Raw genomic sequence first — 18,556 nt, 5'->3', positions numbered from 1 at the left:
CAAATCATAAAGGAAAAATTTGATCATTTGATTTCATCCAATTTTAAATCTTATGTGCCTGAAAAATTCATCTTTGAGAAAATGAACATAGGCAGGGAAAAATTATTCATAAAATATATCCATTATTTTATTCTTATGAAGTTCTAGAACAAAAACAAAACAAATCTATAGTGACAGAAAGTAAATCAGTGGATTCCTGGGTTGGAGTGGTTTACTCCAACAGAATATGAAGGAATAGATTAGGCTGAAGGAAATGTTTATGTCTTAATTATGATGAGGGTTACAAAGGTTTATACAGTTTGGCAAAACTCATCAAAGTGTACATTTTAAATGGGTGCATTTTATTATATGTAAATTATGCTCAATAAAATTGATTTGAAAACAAAGAAACCGAAGGCTTAAAAAACTTATGCTTGTACAAAAAGATGACAAATGTTTGAGGTGATTGACTTGCTAGTTACCCTGATTTGATCACTACACATTGTAGATATATATATATATGTGTGTATCAAAATATCACACTGTACACCATAAATATGCACAATTATTATGTGTTCATTTAAAATAATAAATTAAAAGTTAAAGATTGTGGTTAAAATTTTGTAAAAGAAAAGAATTGCTATGGTGAACTATTCAGACAGAAAAACTATGATTTCAAATGGAGGAACAGAGGTGGAAGAATAAGAAACATTGGAAATGAAAAATATGTAGTTTAATCTCAATAACAATTGTATTTTAATCTAATAATAATAAATGTTCATAATGTTTGGTAGGTTCTTAAATCTACTAAGTAATAAAATACATGAAAAAATTTGCACATAATGTGGGAGTGAGGTAAATGGAGTAAAATATTCCTAAGGTCCTTGCAACTTTAGATACAACTTGCTTTAAAGCAATCAATGTACTAATTTAGGATATATACCAGTGGGTCAAGGATACACATTGCAGTCCCTAGGGGTATCACTAAAAGAATGATAAAATAATGTAAGACTAACAAGGAAAACTAAAATTGTATAATAAGTGCCAATTTCCCTGGAAGATATAACATTTCAAAAATTGGATACACATAATAATATATGCTCAAAAGACAAAAAGGAAAACTTACAGAATTATAAGCAATTATTTTTATAGTGTATTACTAGCTCAATCTAATTGACATAGTAATTAATTAAAGAACTAAAAGAACATAAATTACAACATAAGAGAAGAAAATTAAAATATATTAGCTAAAAACTATAGGAAAATATCTGAGCAGGTTATTTAGAATGGGCATGTTGAAACAGATCTGATTCAACATAGCTGCTTCATGGGGGAGTGAGAAAGCTTACAGCAAGATATTACTGGTTTGCAGCATATGTCTTGCTCCAAAACCAACTCTGAAACCAACACTTCTAAACCTTGTTTGTTGTTTGTTTGTTTTGTTTTGTTTTGAATTCAGGGGAATAAGTGGAGACTTCCAGGAAGGAGAGAGTCAAAATCTCTCTCTTTGGCTGGCCTATGTGTAGGAGTTTGGGTCAAAGTATATGTCTCCATCTCAACTGTGCAGATCCACAGGCAGATGCAGTGAGAGTTGAGATGGCAGGAGGGTTTTGATGTCCTCTATCAGGATGAAATAGTTATTGTTTTGGGGCTGTTTTTACATAGAGTCAATTAAAATAAATTTAGATGTAGGTAAGAAGTAACTTTATTCTCAAGTTGTGGCTGGACCTGGTGGCTCACACCTGTAATCCCAGCACTTTGGGAGGCCAAGGTGAGTGGATCACTTGAGGTCAGGAGTTCAAGACCAGCCTGATAAACATGGTGAAACCCTGTTTCTCCTAGGAATACAAAAAATTAGCTGGCTGTGGTGGCAGGTCCCAGCTACTCAGGAGGCAGAGGCAGGAGAATTGCTTGAACCTGGAAGGCAGATGTTGCAGTGAGCTGAGATCATGCCACTGCATGCCAGCCTGGGTGACAGAGGGAGAGTCTCTCAAAAAAGTAGTAAGTAAAGTAGTGTTGCAATGAGGGAAGCACTAAACATAATATCTGCAAACGTCTCAAAAGTTAAACTGAAAAGGGCTGTCAATTCACATGGAGGAGCAAGCAAGATGAGAAAGAAGGTGGGAGAGGAGGGGAAGAATGGAGGGTGACAAAATCAATGCAAGATTCGAGAATGTTGCACCCCGAAGTCTGCCTATTTTTGGGAGGGACATGAAGAGGGGTTGTGTGTTTGCTCAGACTGGATGTGAAGCAGAGTCCAGAGGTCTGCGGGAAAGAGAGAAACTTAAGCAAAGTTTGCTTAACAAGTATTTTCTTCTGAACGCTGAAGACAAATTTATTTCTGAAGAACAATGGGAATGTAGAAGCTGTGATATCTAAAGGAGGGACTGTCTAAAATAAGTCATAATGGTAAGGGTATTTCTTTGCAGTAAGCTGTTCTTACAGAACACAAAGCATTAGAGATTTTTCTTAATTGTAGCTATTCACCAGGAACTCACTACCCACCCCTTCTTTTTTTTCCTACTTTTCTGTGCCCTATACTTTTTTTTCCAGTTGACATTTCCTGAATTGTATTCTTGATGTTTACCTGGTTTAACATAGGTAGAGTGTTTTGTGAAGTTCTGTGAGTAGTTTCATCAAATTATTAAACTGCAGGGAGAAGTTTATAAAAGCTCATGATTTATAGATAGTGGCTTAGAGGTAGAGATGGGCCCCTGGTGCTTGTCACTGGTGTGTGCAGTGGGCACTGTATTGAGGAACTGAGGCCTGTAGTGGTTGGGCCTATGGTGACTCTGGATTCTGTGAGAACTGAGTTGCTGAACACCCAGTTGGTGAAGAGTTGCCTGGTGTTCAGCAAATGCAGTATATTTGGTGTGAGAATAAAGACATCCCAGCAGCCTTGGCTGGAGGAAGACTGTGGGTCTCTTGGGGAATGGAGACTATTCTTCTGCACACATGCTGTTGCACTGTGAACGGTCCTGTGATTTCAGGTCTCATCTGGGTTCAGAGGGAGCTGAGAACTAAAAGGAAAGGAATTTTGAGGCAGATTCCACCCCCCACTCTACTGCTATAAAGTGATTTCTGCATACTCACACACATGCACACTGGGCAATGATATAGCTACACCCCTCCCATGACAAGGCTTCACCCTCAGAAATTGTGCTGAGAGAACTTGTGCTTCTAGGGTTTTCTTCCAATAGGCTACATAAGTTCCCAGAGGACTCATGGCTTACTTTTATGCCCAGATCTTGAATCTGCACCAGTGACCTGTTTTCTCCACTAGCCTAGGTTCTGTCCCTCCTGTGACTTATAATGCACACATTTATAAATCATAGCTGCCCTGCTTGCCTGGATCAGTAACTGCAGCACTAATCAGTCTTTTCACCAACTGTGTACTGTTCCCTACCCATAGGTTTCTTTTCTTTTTTTTTTTCTGAGACCAAGTTTTACTCTTGTCACCCAGGCTGGAGTGCAGTGGCAGGATCATGGCTTACTGCAATCTCTGCCTCCCGGGTTCAAGAGGTTCTCTTGCCTCAGCATCCCAAGTAGCTGGATTTACAGGCTCATGTCACCATGCCTGGATAATTTTTGTATATTTAGTGGAGACTGGGTTTCACCATGTTGGCCAAGCTGGTCTTAAACTTGACCTCAGGTGATCCACTTGCCTTGGCCTCCACAAACTGCTGGTATTACAGGAGTGAGCCACCACACCCAGCCCTCAAGGCTTTTTATAGCATGTTCTTTTATTCTGCCTTTTTCTTTTCCACAAATGCTCTTTCACAATCCCAAGGCTACACCTCTGGTGCCTAAATACAAACCTACTGGAAATCAAATGTCTATGAGTTTAGAATAAAGTATTCGGACCTGCTTATTGTAAGAATAAATACAAAATAAAAATAAGAGACTTAATCAACTTAAAAATAAAATAGGGAATTTACTCATCCTCTTTTTCTTAAAATGTTTAGATACCTTTTATATGTAAATTCTTTTTCTGCTTGTTTATTAAGTATCTATGAAATTTATTTCTGCTTTAATTTTTTTTTCTTTCTCTTTTTTCTTTTTTGAGATGGAGTTTCACTTTTGTCACTCAGGCTGGAGTGCAGTGGTGGGATCTTGGCTTACCGCAACTTTTGCCTCCTGGGTTCAAGTGATGCTTCTACCTCAGCCTCTGGAGTAGCTAAAATTACAGGTGCCTGCCACCACATCTGGCTAATTTTTGTATCTTTAGTAGAGACAGGGTTTCACCATGTTGGCTAGGCTGGTCTCAAACTCCTGACCTCAGGTGATCCTCCCACCTCGGCCTCCCAAAGTGCTGGGATTACAGGCGTGAACCACAGAATCCAGTCTATTATTTTCTTTATTATGCAAACATTGGGATTATTTAGCTGTTAAGTATTTTGGGAATTGAAGTTATGTTTTTTATTTAACATCTTGTCCTTTTTCTTAATATAGAAATATAGCACTACAGACTTTTGTTTTAGAACCATTTTGTGTGTTTTTTGTACTCCAGGAGTTATTGTATGCAAGTGTTTCTATTTTATTTTTTCTCAATATACTTTCTGATTTCCCTTTGCTTTTTCTCTTTGACCCACTGGATGTCCAGGAACATACTGTTTACTGTCCACATATTTGTGAGTTTCAATTTTTTCTTTGGATATTGATTTCTAGTTTTATTAAATTATAATTTAAAAAGTTGAAACAGTGGGGTGTGGTGGCTCATGTCTGTAATCCCAGCACTTTGGGAGGCCAAGACAGGTAGATCACCTGAGGTCAGGAGTTTTAGACCAGCTTCACCAATACGGTGAAACCTCATCTTTACTAAAAACAAAACTGTCCAGGCATGGTGGTGCATGCCTGAAATCTCAGCTACTTGGGAGGCTGAGGCAGGAGAATCACTTGAACCTGGAAGGTGGAGGTTGAAGTGAACTGAGGTCTCATCATCACACTCCAGCCTGGGTAACAGAGAGAGAGGCTGTCTCAAAACTAAACAAAATGTTTATGTAATTTTAGTCTTTTTAAATTTGTTTTTTTGGCCCAACATATGATCTATTATGGATAATATGTTCCATTTGTGCTTGATAAGAATGTGTATTCTCCTACTGTTACATGAAATATTCTATATATGTCTGGTAGGTGCAATTGTTCTATAGTGCTATGCAAACACATTTTTTTCTTTCCAGCTTTCTGTCTGAATAATCTATCATTTTAAGTAGTGAATAAAGTTTTCTATTAGTCATATGTGTTTTTTTTCTGAAGTTCTGTTTATATATGTTTATATATTTATGTGCTCTAATGTTAGGTGCATATATTTTTTAATTGTTATGCCCTTTTGACAGATCATCCTCTTATTATTATTACAGAGTGATCTTGTTTGTCTCTCAGGACATTTTTTTTTTCTGGAAGTCTATTTTGTCTGATAAAAATATAGCCACTCTTACAAGCTTTCAGTTATTATTGGTATGGGTTTTTTACATTTTTTAACCATTAACCTATGTGTACCCTTAAATCTAAAATAAATCACCTGTGTGAAGCATACTGTTAATTAAAAAAAATCTATTTAGACATTTTGTGAATCTTTTATTTCAGTTTCTGCTTTAATAACAGAATATCCTGGAGTTGGTATTTTATAATGAATAATAGTTTACTTACCTCACAATTTTAGATTGTGAAGTCCAAGAGCAGTTATTGACATCGTATTTCCACATCACAAAATGACCAAAGACAGGAAGATGAGGATGACAAAAGGCGTACACCAGAAATCTGTTTTTTTTTTTTTTTCCTGAGATGGTGTCTTGCTTTGTCATCCAGCCTGGAGTGCAATAGTGCAATCTCAGCTCACTGAAACTTCCACCTCCCAGGGTCAAGCCATTCTCCTGCCTCAGTCTTAAGAGTAGCTGGGACTACAGGTGCGTGCCACCATGCCAGGCTAATTCTTTGTATTTTTAGTTGAGACAGGGTTTCACTGTGTTAGCCAGGCTGGACTCCATCTCCTGACCTCGTGATCTGCCCATCTGAGCCTCCCAGTGCTGGTATTACAAGCATGAGCTATCACGCCTGGTGTCACAGAGCTTACTTTTTAATAGACCCACTAAGTAACCCACTCTGGAAATATTAATTCATTCATAAGAGTAGGTCCCACATGACCTAATATCTTCTTAAAGGTCAAACTTTATAATTTTATTACAGTGGCAGTTAAATTGCGACATAAATTTTGAAGGGGATATTCAAAACATAGCAATGTGTTTTTAATTAGATAAACCATTTGATATTTTAAAAATTATTGATAGGTAAAACTTACTGCCATTTTGCAAATTGTTGTCTGACCATTTAGTATTACACTTTAGTATTTTTACCATACTTTTAATGGCAAAAACTGCAATTACTTTTGCACCTTTGTTTTACTTTTCATGCTGTCTTGAGTTTTGTTGAAAAATTTTTTTTGTTTTTGTTACATGCTTTTTTTTTTCCTTTTCCTTTATTTCTTTGAGACGGAGTTTTGCTCTTGTTGCCCGGGATGGAGTGCAATGGTGCAAGGTCAGCTCTCCACAACCTCTGCCTCCCACGTTCAAGAGATTCTCCTGCCTCAGCCTTCCAAGTAGCTGGGATTACAAGCATGCACTACCATACCCAGCTAATTTTTGTTTTTGGTAGGCACATAATATTTATATATATATATATATATATATATATATCTGAATCTCTGAGGTTTCCAGGTTTCTAATGCATATAAACTTACAAACACCATCACTTTCTTATACTTGTCATATATTATATATATATTTTTTCTGAGACAGTGTCTCACTCTATCACCAAGGCTGAAGTCCAGTGGCACCATCTCTGCTCACTGCAACCTCCACCTCCTGGATTCAAAGAATTCTCCTGCTTCAGCCTTCTGAGTAGCTTAGACTACGGGTATGCACCAACACACCCAGCTGCTTGGTTTTTTTTTTTTTTTTTGTATTTTTAGTAGAGAGGGGGTTTCACCATGTTGACCAGTCTGGTTTTGAAATTCTGACCTCAAATTACTCACCCACCTTCACCTCTGAGAGTGAAGGCATGAGACTGTGCCCAGCTGGTATATCTTTAGAGTAATATATTTGTATATGTAACTCTGTAAATCAAAACTAAAAGTCTTGTTTTTGTCAGCAGAGAGGCCACATGTACAAAAAATATATAAAACAAATGTTTAAAAATGTTTAATCAAGACTCAAAAACGTATGGATACTAATTATAACCCATGTAATTTTTATGGCCATAAAAATGACCCCATAGCTAATAATTCACTTGCACATATTCAAATAACTAAAAGTATATAATGGGATTCTTTGTAATATAAAAGTACATGCCCAAGATGATGAATTTACTCAGCTGTGATGATTAAATATTGTATACCTGTTAAAATATCTCATATATGCCCTAAGTGTGTATGTACACTATTTACCCACAAAAAAATAAGTTAAAAAAGAATACAATTTGATCTATGGGAACAAAATTCTTCAAATTATTTGCAACTTAAAAACACTGGCAGGCCAGGCCTGGTGGCTCACTCCTGTAATCCCAGCACTTTGGGACTCTGAGGTGGGTGAATCACCTGAGGTCAGGAGTTTGAGATCAGCCTGGACAGCATGGTGAAACCCTGTTTCTACTAAAAATACAAAATTTAGCTGGGCATGATGGCACATGCCTGTAATCCCAGCTACCTAGGAAGCTGAGGTAGGAGAATCGCTTGGACCCAGGAGGTGGACGTTGCAGTGAGCCAAGATCGTGCCACTGCACTCCAGCCTGGGCAACAGAGCAAGACTCCATCTCAAAACAAACAAAAAACTGGTGGCCAGACGCAGTGGCTCAAGCCTGTAATCTCAGCACTTTGGGAGGCCGAGGCAGGTGGATCACGAGGTCAAGAGATTGAGACCATCCTGGTCAACATGGTGAAACCCCATCTCTACTAAAAATACAGAAAATTAGCTGGGCATGGTGGCACGTGCCTGTCATTCCAGCTACTCAGGAGGCTGAGGCAGGAGAATTGCCTGAACCCAGGAGGCGGAGGTTGTGGTGAGCGGAGATAGTGCCATTGCACTCCAGCCTGGGTAACAAGAGTGAAACTCTGTCTCAAAAAAATAAATAAATAAATAAATTGGCAAAAAAAAGAGCTTACTAGAGATGTCATTCCCCTACATTAACAAACAGTATATCGCTACCATCTTTTACTTAGAACCTCAAGTAAGATGGAACACATTAAAGTTCATGGCAAATTAACAGTTCATTCAAAGTGCAATAGTTTTAACACATTAAAAACAACTTTGTTTAATGAAAAATTGAATTCACACATAATCTTTAAAAAACTTTAAATGTATTGCATTTTATTACCTACAGGTACAATTGATAAAATAATTTACTACTAATATTAAGTTTTTTCTTTCACTAGAATTCAGACTACTACTCTGAACACCCACCTTATCCATCACTAAAACAATGTTGTAAGTCAACCACAAAGAGCCCTTCCATTTAGGTTTTCATTATGCATCTTACAACTTAATGTCCTTATTCTTCTATAGAAAAGTTCATGTCTTCTATAGAAAACAATCTCTCATATCTCTAATGCAATTAATCAAATACTTTTACATAAACAATGGGAAGAATCAACATTAAGTAACTTGAGTTACAATATTATTTGCTTTTTAGAAAATCTGTATTTTACAGAAAAAGAAACATAACTTGAATATTATAAATCTCCAAAAAATTCTGCCTCTTTAAAATATATATATATATAGTGTTAGCTTTGGGTCCTTTTTATCCTCAACACTGGTTTAGTGTAATGTCTGAAGTTGCCGAGTCTTCATTCTTTCTGCTGTGAATCCTCAAAGGTATATATAGACTTATTTTTGATTAAATATATTTTCGCCATTCACTGCAACTGCAGAAATATATTAATAGGTGTTTTCTAAACTGTAGTTTTTGAACAAATTACAATTTGTTCACATTCGTTAGATTTTTACATTTTTCAGCTTTCTCTCAAGTATAAATTCCCTGATGTTTGACAAAGTTTGAGAATCTTCTTTGGGGTTTTCCTTTAATGTAAAATATGTACAATAAAATCTGTAATACAAATAAAGACACTACAATCCTCTGTTTGTAATGTCTGTCCTCAGAGTAAACAATTATTAAAGACCTACATTTTCTGAAAGTTCATTTTACAGTAATTATATTTCTAATGTTTTTTTTTCCCCTGAGATGGAGTCTTACTCTGTCACCCAGGCTACAATGTAGTGGCTCAATCTTGGCTCGCTGCAACCTCCACCTGCCAAATTCAAGCAATGCTCCTGCCTCAGCCTCCCTGGTAACTGGGATTACAGGTGCATGCCACCACAACCCACTTATTTTTGTATTTTTAGTAGAGATGGGGTTTTACCATGTTGAACAGACTGATCTTGTACTCCTGACCTTGTGATCAACCTGTCTTGACCTCTCAAAGTGCCAGGATTACAGGTGTGAGCCACCACGCCTGGCCTACAGTGCTTTTATTCAGCACAAACTTCCTGCTATTAAGATGTGAGCAGATATTGATGACTTTTCACATTCTTTCATTTGTACAATGTTTCTCTAGTATAAATGCTTTCCTGTGCAATAAGGTGTGACAATTTATTAAAAGTTTTGCAACATTCTTCATATTCATAGGAGTTTTCTTCAGTGTAAATTATCTTACCTATGATAATGTTTGACTACCATTTAAAGGCCTTGCCATATTTGACACATTTCTAGAGTTTCTCCGAATATAATTTCTCTTTTTTACAAAAGTTTGAGGTGTGTTTAAATGGTCTATCACATTTTTTATGTATGTAATTTCTCTCCAGTAAAACATTTTTTAATTAATACAGATGGAGAACCAGTTAGATGTTTTGCCATATTTCTTTCCCACAATTTTTGTATTTGGCTACTACAAATGCAAAAATCAGCCAGTGCGGTGGTACATGCCTGATATCCCAGCTACTCAGGGGGCTGAGGCAGGAGTATTGCTTTAACCCATGAGACAGAAGTTGCAGTGAGCTGAGATTGTGCCACCCCAGCCTGGGTGACAAAGTGAGACTCCATCTAAAAGAATTTTTAAAAAATAAATTCTCTTAGATTCCTTTAAGTTTGAGAGCTGATTAAAGGCTTTGTTCCTTTTTTTATATGATTTTTGTCGAAGCTGAATTCTCTTATACACAATAAAGGTTTGGAACTGGTTAAAGGCTTGCCCATATTCTCCAGACTTGCAGTGATTTTTTCCAGTGTAAATTATTTTATGTATTATAAGGCCCGAGAGTTGGACTTTGCCACATTATTCACTGGGTTTCTCTCCAGTATGAGTTATCTTATGGTTAGCAAGATCTGCGGGCCACTTAAAAGCTTTGTGACATTCTTCACATTTATAGGGTTTTTCAGTATGAATCCTCTTATGAGTATTAAGAATTGAGGAGAAGGTAAAGGCTTTTCTAGATTCTTCACATTTGTAGGCTTTGCATCCAGTATGAATCATCTTATATTTCTTAAGGGTTGAGGAACAGTTAAAGGTTTTGCCACATTCTTCACATGTGTAAGATCTCTCTCCAGTATGAATTCTCTTGTGGTTAGTAAAGGTTGTGGAGCGGCTAAAGGCTCTGCCACATTCTTCACATGTGTAGGGTTTCTCTCCAGTATGAATTCTCTTGTGGTAAGTGAGGTTTGAGGATAAGCTAAAAGCTTTGCCACATTCTTCACATGTGTAAGGTCTCTCTCCAGTATGAATTCTCTTGTGGTTAGTAAAGGTTGTGGAGCGGCTAAAGGCTCTGCCACATTCTTCACATGTGTACGGTTTCTCTCCAGTATGAATTCTCTTGTGGTTAGTAAAGGTTGTAAAGCAGCTAAAGGCTCTGCCACATTCTTCACATGTGTAGGGTTTCTCTCCAGTGTGAATTCTCTTGTGGTAAGTGAGGTTTGAGGATAAGCTAAAAGCTTTGCCACATTCTTCACATGTGTAGGGTCTCTCTCCAGTATGAACTCTCTTGTGGTTAATGAGGTTTGAGGACTGGCTAAAGGCTTTGCCACATTCCTCACATGTGTAGCGTCTCTCTCCTGTATGAACTCTCTTGTGGTTAGCGAGGTTTGAGGACGGGTTAAAGGCTCTGCCACATTCTTCACATATGTAGTCTTTCTCTCCAGTATGAATTCCTTTATGTTTAGTGAGGGCTGAGGACCAGCTAAAAGCTTTGCCACATTCCTCACATTTGTAGGCATTCTCTCTAGTATGAATTATCTGATGTTTATTTAGGTGTGAAAGCATGCAAAATGACTGGCCATAGTTTTTAGATTTGAAATGTTTCCTTCCAGTATGTCTTGTCTTATGTCTATTGGAATTTGAAAATTTACCAAAGATTTTGACACATTTATGAGTCTGAAATATTTTGTTATGTGTAGTTGACAAACATTGGTTAACTTCATTATAACTTCTTTTGTGCATCTCACACTCACCCACACTTTCATTGCATTTTTTAAATTGTAAATTCTCATGTCCACATATCTTCATGGTATTTCTTTTTCGGTATCTTCTTGGTATTACTTTTTGGAGTGAATCTTTTATGCCTTTATATGGCTGAAGGTCTTGGGTAAAATATGTATACATAACTGAAAGACATAAAAATTGCAACTGACTCCACTTACTAGACTCAGATAAATATACTTTAAAAATCAAATACATAAAATTATACCAGGTACATTAGCAAAATGGCATATTAAAATACCACAGGCTGTATTTCTTTATAGATGTATAAATGTAACAAAAACAGTGATCAAAATATCTTTGTTGGAAATTTATAAATAAAGTGTGTGTACCAGGTAAGAACAATGCCAAGAGCCATGTAGAAAGAAAAGTCTGCTACATTTCCTAACACAGCCCTTTCTCAGCCCCAACAGAAGAACATAGTGTCTTTAGGAGTAAACTGTCAACTTCTGGCTTCTATCTCAAAAGACAAAAAAAAAAATACTGGCAACTATATCTTTGCTTTTGGCTTATGGGGGCCTTTCTATCTTCCAGGACAGAACATGCTGAATGAAATGGTGGTATATTTTGAAATGACAACTTTAAGTCTTTTGAGATCAAAAGTGAATGTTACAACAGCAGAAAGACTGCAGTACCATGGACATTAAACAGGTGTAGAAAGTAGTTACTGACCGGAAAGAAGAAACATGGAGAGGTCTTTTAACTAAAAAAGTAAATAGAGAATTGCACACAAGACACATACTGAGAACATGCTTGAGAGACTCCCAGAATGTCTAAGCCAAGACAATTTGTTTTAGGCTATGTCAGAAAAGAGTTGCATTACAAAGATTGTGAAAAGTAGTTTTATGTTAATGTCTAAATCTCAACCAAAGATTACAATGTATACAAAATATTAGAACAACATTGTTCAATAAAAACAAAATTGCAATGATAAAAATAAAGATGTACATATTACCTTTAAAAATTTAAGATAATCCGTATTATGTTCAATGAAAAAAATTAAAAAACCAGACACCTAAATAAAATCAGAAAAATAAAGATAACAAAAGGCTTGGGACAATAAAAATAAACAAATTGTGGAGGTAAAAGAACCAACAAAATGTAAAAAAAATTAAGAAGCTAAACAAACAAATATATTTAAATATAATGAGGACAAATTTTCTATGCCACTGAAGTCACTTTTTTAAACCAATTTAAAATATACTGTTGTAACAGTAAACTGAATTAGTTGATTTAGAAATGGACAAATGAGCTGGGCGTGATGGCTCACATCTGTAATCCCAGAACTTTGGGAAGCCGAGATGGCTTCAGATTACCTGAGGTCAGGAGTTTGAGATCAGTCTGGCCAACATGGCAAAACCCCATCTCTACTGAAAATACAAAATTAGCTGGGTATGTTGGCACATCCCTGTAATCCAAGCTACTCAGGAGGCTGAGGCAGGAGAATAGTTTGACTCCAGGAGGCAGAGGTTGCCATGAGCTGAGACTGCACCATTGCACTCCAGCCTGGCCAAGAAGAGCAAAACTCCATCTCAAAAAAAAAAAAGAGAAAAATAGACCAAATGATTAAACTAAATTTTAACAAAAAAGATATACAAATGGGAAGAAGCATTTGAAAAGTGCTTCTTAATACATAATTACAGAAATTACATAATTACATAATTACAGAAAAATGAAAAACAAAATCAAAATACAAAAGTACCATACATAGATTAGAATGGCCACTGTAGTTTCTTTAAAAAACACCAACTATGTTGATTATATAAAGAAACTGAAACATATGTAAGTTGTTGATGAGAAAAACAATGCAGCCATTAAAAGAAATATCATGAATGTTCTTCAAATAATTAGAAATGAAATTGCATAATACAGCAATTCAATTTATGAATCTATATCTAAAATATGCAACATATTAAAATGAAGACATGAGAGGTATCCTGTTTACATATCCCTTCATAGCAAGTCTGATAACACAACCTTTAATTAAACAAGTAAATAAATACATGGATAAAAATTTAAAAATAAAAAAATTTTGTAAAAACTTTAAAATATATTTCAAGGCTATGTTAATGAAAAAAGAATGGCATATGCAGAAAAATGGACAACCACCAATGTAACAGAAGCTACTATTCTCACACATTTTACACATGATGCAAAAAAAATTTTAAGAATGGTGTAACATAGTTTTTCAAAAATGTGCATATATTTGTGTGTCCCCAAAAGCAATGGCAAAGCAGTTTGTGCATTCTCTTATAAGCCATAAGGAAAACTGTGGCTCACATTCTGAACTTGAAGGAAGATTACTGAAGCAAAAGTAGAATCCTTAGAGAATTTAAAGCCACGAGACAGGTGTCCATATATGAGAGCAAAGGAAAATAATTACTTGGGCTTCTCAGAAACACTTTCCACTGAAGCACAGCTCCCAAAACACATTTTAAGGCCTGTCTTCCTCCTTGACTTTTGTGTCTCTCATCTGTGTCATCTACTTCTTTTACTCTCACTTACCTGGGTGTTTGGCTACCATCTCATTTCTCTTTATATTCCAGGGCTCTGTTTTGCTCCAGGTAGGTGATCAAGTCTGGCTTAGAGACAGCAATACTTGTTTTATTAAGAAAAAAAGGTAACATAAATCTTAGTAATTTTTTAAATTATCAACCTAGTATTATACTTAGTAAAGAGGATCTAATAGAAAATTCCAGAAAGTTAATATTGATTCATAACAGAACTTTCTAAATATGTAGGTCCTTAATTTCACTATTCAGTACTACTGAATCAAAAACTGATGGTGGCAATTGAATTCTAAGGTGTGGGCAATGACATTTTATGCCACAATAGTTTTGGAATTGCCACTATCCTAAAACAAAGGATGCATAAGTGCAGGAAAGGGAAAAGTTCAGGTCAAGATAAAACATCTTGAAGAATTTGTTCTACACCAATGAATCTCCAAGAGTTTCTTAAAATAGGAGATCTAAAATTCATTCATGCAAACATAAATTACCGAAAAACACCTTAGAAAAGAAAAGAAATACATTAGGAATTGTGTATGGAAGCTATCCTCACCCAGGGAGACCAGGTTTCTGTAGTTCTCTAACATCACATCTCTATATAAATTCTGCTGAGCACAATCCAGGTATTGCCACTCTTCCAAAGAGAATTCTATGGCTACATCTCTGAATGCCAACAGTTCCTGAAATAAAAAACACTCAGGAATGCAAAAACACTTACCAAGTGGCCATAGGCAGAAATTTTATTGATTGAAGTTAAAAAAGAGAGTAAAAACAAGTGCTTCTGACTTATAAGAGTGACTAAAATTATTCAGTAAGATAATTTTTATAAGTACATAAGTATTCTGTAACTCTGAGAAAAGAGGAGAGCATAAGATCCACAATACCACTGTAGATATAATACTTTTTTAGATGATAAATTATAAAATTAAGTACATCAACATGGACATGTCTTTTTTTTTTTGAGACCGAGTCTCATTCTGTCACCCAGGCTGGAGTGCAGTGGCATGATCTTGGCTCACTGCAACCTCCATCTTTCAGGTTCAAGCAATTATCCTGCCTCACCCTCCAGAGCAGCTTGGACTACAGGTGTGAGCCACCATGCCTAGCTAATTCTTGTAGTTTTAGTAAAAATGGGGTTTCTCCACGTTGGCCAAGCTGGTCTTGAACTCCTGTTTATTTTTCCCTGCCCTCTCCTATTAGACACCAGCAATTATTTTTTTACAGTAATGGGAGCATAAACTACACTGATCTCTTCCTTCCAAACTGAAACAGGACAGGCAGTGCAGCCTTCCTTTGATGCAAAGGTTGAACTAAACTCTCCTGACTGTATCTTAAACCCCTCCAGTTTATAAATCACTTGGTAATCTTGGCCCTGCTTTATACAATGTAATTCTGCAGGATCCAAAAAGGGCTAGGAATGGGCTTTTTCAATAAGTCCCCTGTCTTGCTGAAAATGTCACAATACAAATACTTCTGGTACAAATAAAGACAACAAATCTCCATCCTAAAATATATTTTTGTTGGCCTTTTAAGTTTCCAGAGACAACAGAAGGCAGCAATGTCTGAGTATGTCTGCACTTGGGAAAAAGTCCCCAGGATAAAGCTGATTGTGCTTTGCCAGGCACATTATTAGCATTAGTTAGAAAAAGCAGGCACAGGAGAGTCCCTGGCCAGGTGTAGTGGCTCACAACTGTAATCCCAGCTACTCAGGAGGCTGAGGTGGGTGAACTGCTTGAAGCCAGGAGGCAGAAGCTGAAGTGTGTTGAGATGGTGCCACTGCACTCCAGCCTGGACAACAGAGGGAGACTCCATCTCAAAAATAAAAAGAGTCCCTTACACCCACCACAACTGTCACAATACAAATACTTCTGGTACAAATAAAGACAACAACCAATCAACATCCTGAAATACATTTTTTGTTGGCTTTTTTAAGTTTACAGAGACAACAGAAGGCAGCAATGTCTGAGTAAGTCTGCACTTGGGAAACATGTGCACATGTACTAATAAAGTGTTTGCTGAGCAGGTACTATGTGCTCAGAAGCATGTCACGGAACACTGTGCTGGGAGTAACACACAATGTGATTTAATTTTCATAGCATCCTGGAAATTGGTACTAAGTGTTGAATCATTTTTAGCATTTAGATTAAGAGCACACAGCATTTCCATTTCTTTTGTTTCTCTATTACTAATTTTAAAAAGGAAATGTATAGAATAATACTTCAATATGAAATATATCCAAAATGATAAAATTACATAAAAATTGAATCATCAGCTTCTGAATGGCTATTTTGTAAATAAGGAAATTGAAGCAGAAATAAAAAATTTTTTTGAAACTAATTAGAGCCAAAATACAACATACCAGAATCTCTGGGCCCAGAATCTCTGGGCACTTTTAAGAATGAAATATGTAACACTAAACATCCACATCAAAAAGAAAGATCACAATGTAAAACTTAATGTTAACAATAAAAGAGTTCTGAAAGAGCAAACCAACTTCAAAGCTAGAAAAATACAAGAAATAACCAAAATCAGAGCTGAAATGAACAAGGCTGAGATATAAATATCTATAAAAATGGGTCAGGCACAGTGAGTGGCTCATGCCTGTAATCCCAGCACTTTGGGAGGCCGAGGCAGGTGGATCACAAGGTCAGGAGTTTAACAGCCTTGCCAACATGTTGAAACCCCATTTCTACTAAAAATACAAAACTTGGACAGGTGTGGTGGTAGGCACCTGCAATCCCAGCTACTCGGGAGGCTGAGGCAGGATAATTGCTTAAAATCGAAATGTGGGGGTTGCAGTGAGCTGAGATTGTGCAGCTCCACTCCAACCTGGGCAAAAGAGGGAAACTCTATCTCAAAAAAAAAAAGTTCCACAAACCCAAAAGTTGATTCTATAAAAACATTAGTAAGATAGATAAAACAGTAGACTAATGAAGAAAAAAGAAATAATTTAAATAAACACAAACTAAAAAATGAAAAAATAGATGTTTGTGAGGTTGTGGAGAAATGGAAATGCTTATAAGCTGCTGGTGAGAGTATAAATTTGCTTAACCATTGAGAAAAGCAGTGTGGCAACTTTTCAAAAACCTGAAAGCAGAATTATCATTTGACTCAGCAATCCCACAACTGGGAATATACCCAATGAATGTAAGTTATTCTGCCATAAAGACATATGTACGCATGTTTTACAGCACTTTTCTAATAGCAGAAACAAGAAATAAACCTGTATGTCTTCAATGGTAGACTGGATAAAGAAAATGTGGTATGTGTACACCATGAAATACGATGCCGCTACAAGAAAGAATAATGACATGTCATTTGCAGCAATGTGGATGGAGATGGGGGGATTATTTTTAGAATACTAGTGCAGGAACAGAAAATCAAATACTGTATGTTGTCACTTATAAGTGGGAGCAAAACAATGAGAACACGTGGACACCAATAAGAGAGCAGACACTGAGGCCCAGTTGAGGGTGGATGGTCGGAGGATGAAGAAAATGAGAAAAAAAAATCTGTTGGGTACCTGAGTGATAAAATAATCTGTACACAAAAAACGGATCTAACAAACCTGCACATGTACCCATGAATCTAAAATAAAAGGTAAAGAAAAAAAATTCGGCCAAGCATGGTGGCTCATACCTGTAATCCCAGCACTTTGGGAGGCTGAGGTGGGCAGATCACTTGAGGCCAGGGTTTGTGGACCAGCCTGGCCAACATGGTGAAAGCCCATGCCTCTCTACTAAAAATACAAAAATTAGCCAGGCATGGTGGCACTCGTGTCTGATTTCAGTGACTCAGGAGACTGAGGCAGAAGGATAACTTGAACTTGGGAGGTGGAGGTTGCAGTGAGCCAGATCATGCCACTGCACTCCAGCCTGGGTGACAGAGCAAGACTTGGTCTCGATAAAACAAAACAAAACAAACAAACAAACAAACAAACAAACAAAAACTTACCAGTCGGAAAGAGTTCAAGGTAAGTGGTAGGACTGCTTTGTGCTGCAGATAGTGGTCTGTGTGGGGCGGTACTCTGATTTATTCCTGTGTCCATGCAGGCAGATTAGCCTATGATCACGTGGTACAGAACCCTACACTGGTGGAGGAAACAGGTTGCTACTGCAGATTCATTGTTGGGACTCGGGATATGCCAGGAAACTGTAGGCACTTTGGTGGAATTTTGGCAAGAAATGCAAAAGCTAATGTGCTGTGGTGGAATTCTTGAGGGTGGTGCCTAGTCCTGGGAGGAGTGTAGACACATCAGTGTCTAGTGGGTGTGCTTGTGAATGCATGAGAATCATGTGGTGGCTGCTATGAAAGAAGGAAGTCTGTTTTCACAATTCCTTTTCCTTAAGTGTTTAGTCCCCTTTCCCCCTGAGAGGAGACCTAGAGTCACAGGACAATGTGCAGTGTGACAGCCTGTGTGCAGGAGAACTGAGCCTCCCCTTACCAAACACCCAGAGGCCCCTCCAGACCAGGCTCTGTAACATCTATTTTTCTGACACCCAATCTGTGAAGTTTGTTAAACACCAAGCATTTTTTTTTCCTGTTTCTTTTTTTT

At 37.0% G+C, this 18,556-nt stretch overlaps 1 protein-coding gene across 1 annotated transcript in view; it reads right to left on the bottom strand.

The window, feature by feature from the left end:
• Nucleotides 1-8,319: 8,319 nt before the first annotated feature.
• The window catches only part of LOC100406605 (uncharacterized), a 33,645-nt gene continuing 23,408 nt past the window's right edge, over nucleotides 8,320-18,556 (bottom strand). The window contains 4 exon segments of the mRNA XM_078332952.1: nucleotides 8,320-11,619; nucleotides 14,000-14,046; nucleotides 14,048-14,072; nucleotides 14,555-14,681. Coding sequence (XP_078189078.1) covers nucleotides 10,298-11,619; nucleotides 14,000-14,046; nucleotides 14,048-14,072; nucleotides 14,555-14,681 — 1,521 coding nt within the window. The 3' untranslated portion in view covers nucleotides 8,320-10,297.

Source organism: Callithrix jacchus, chromosome 7 (assembly GCF_049354715.1).
Source record: "Callithrix jacchus isolate 240 chromosome 7, calJac240_pri, whole genome shotgun sequence".
NCBI classification, from domain to species: domain Eukaryota; kingdom Metazoa; phylum Chordata; class Mammalia; order Primates; family Cebidae; genus Callithrix; species Callithrix jacchus.
Note: the sequence above shows the minus strand (reverse complement) of the source record. Positions and strands in the feature narration are given on the sequence as shown.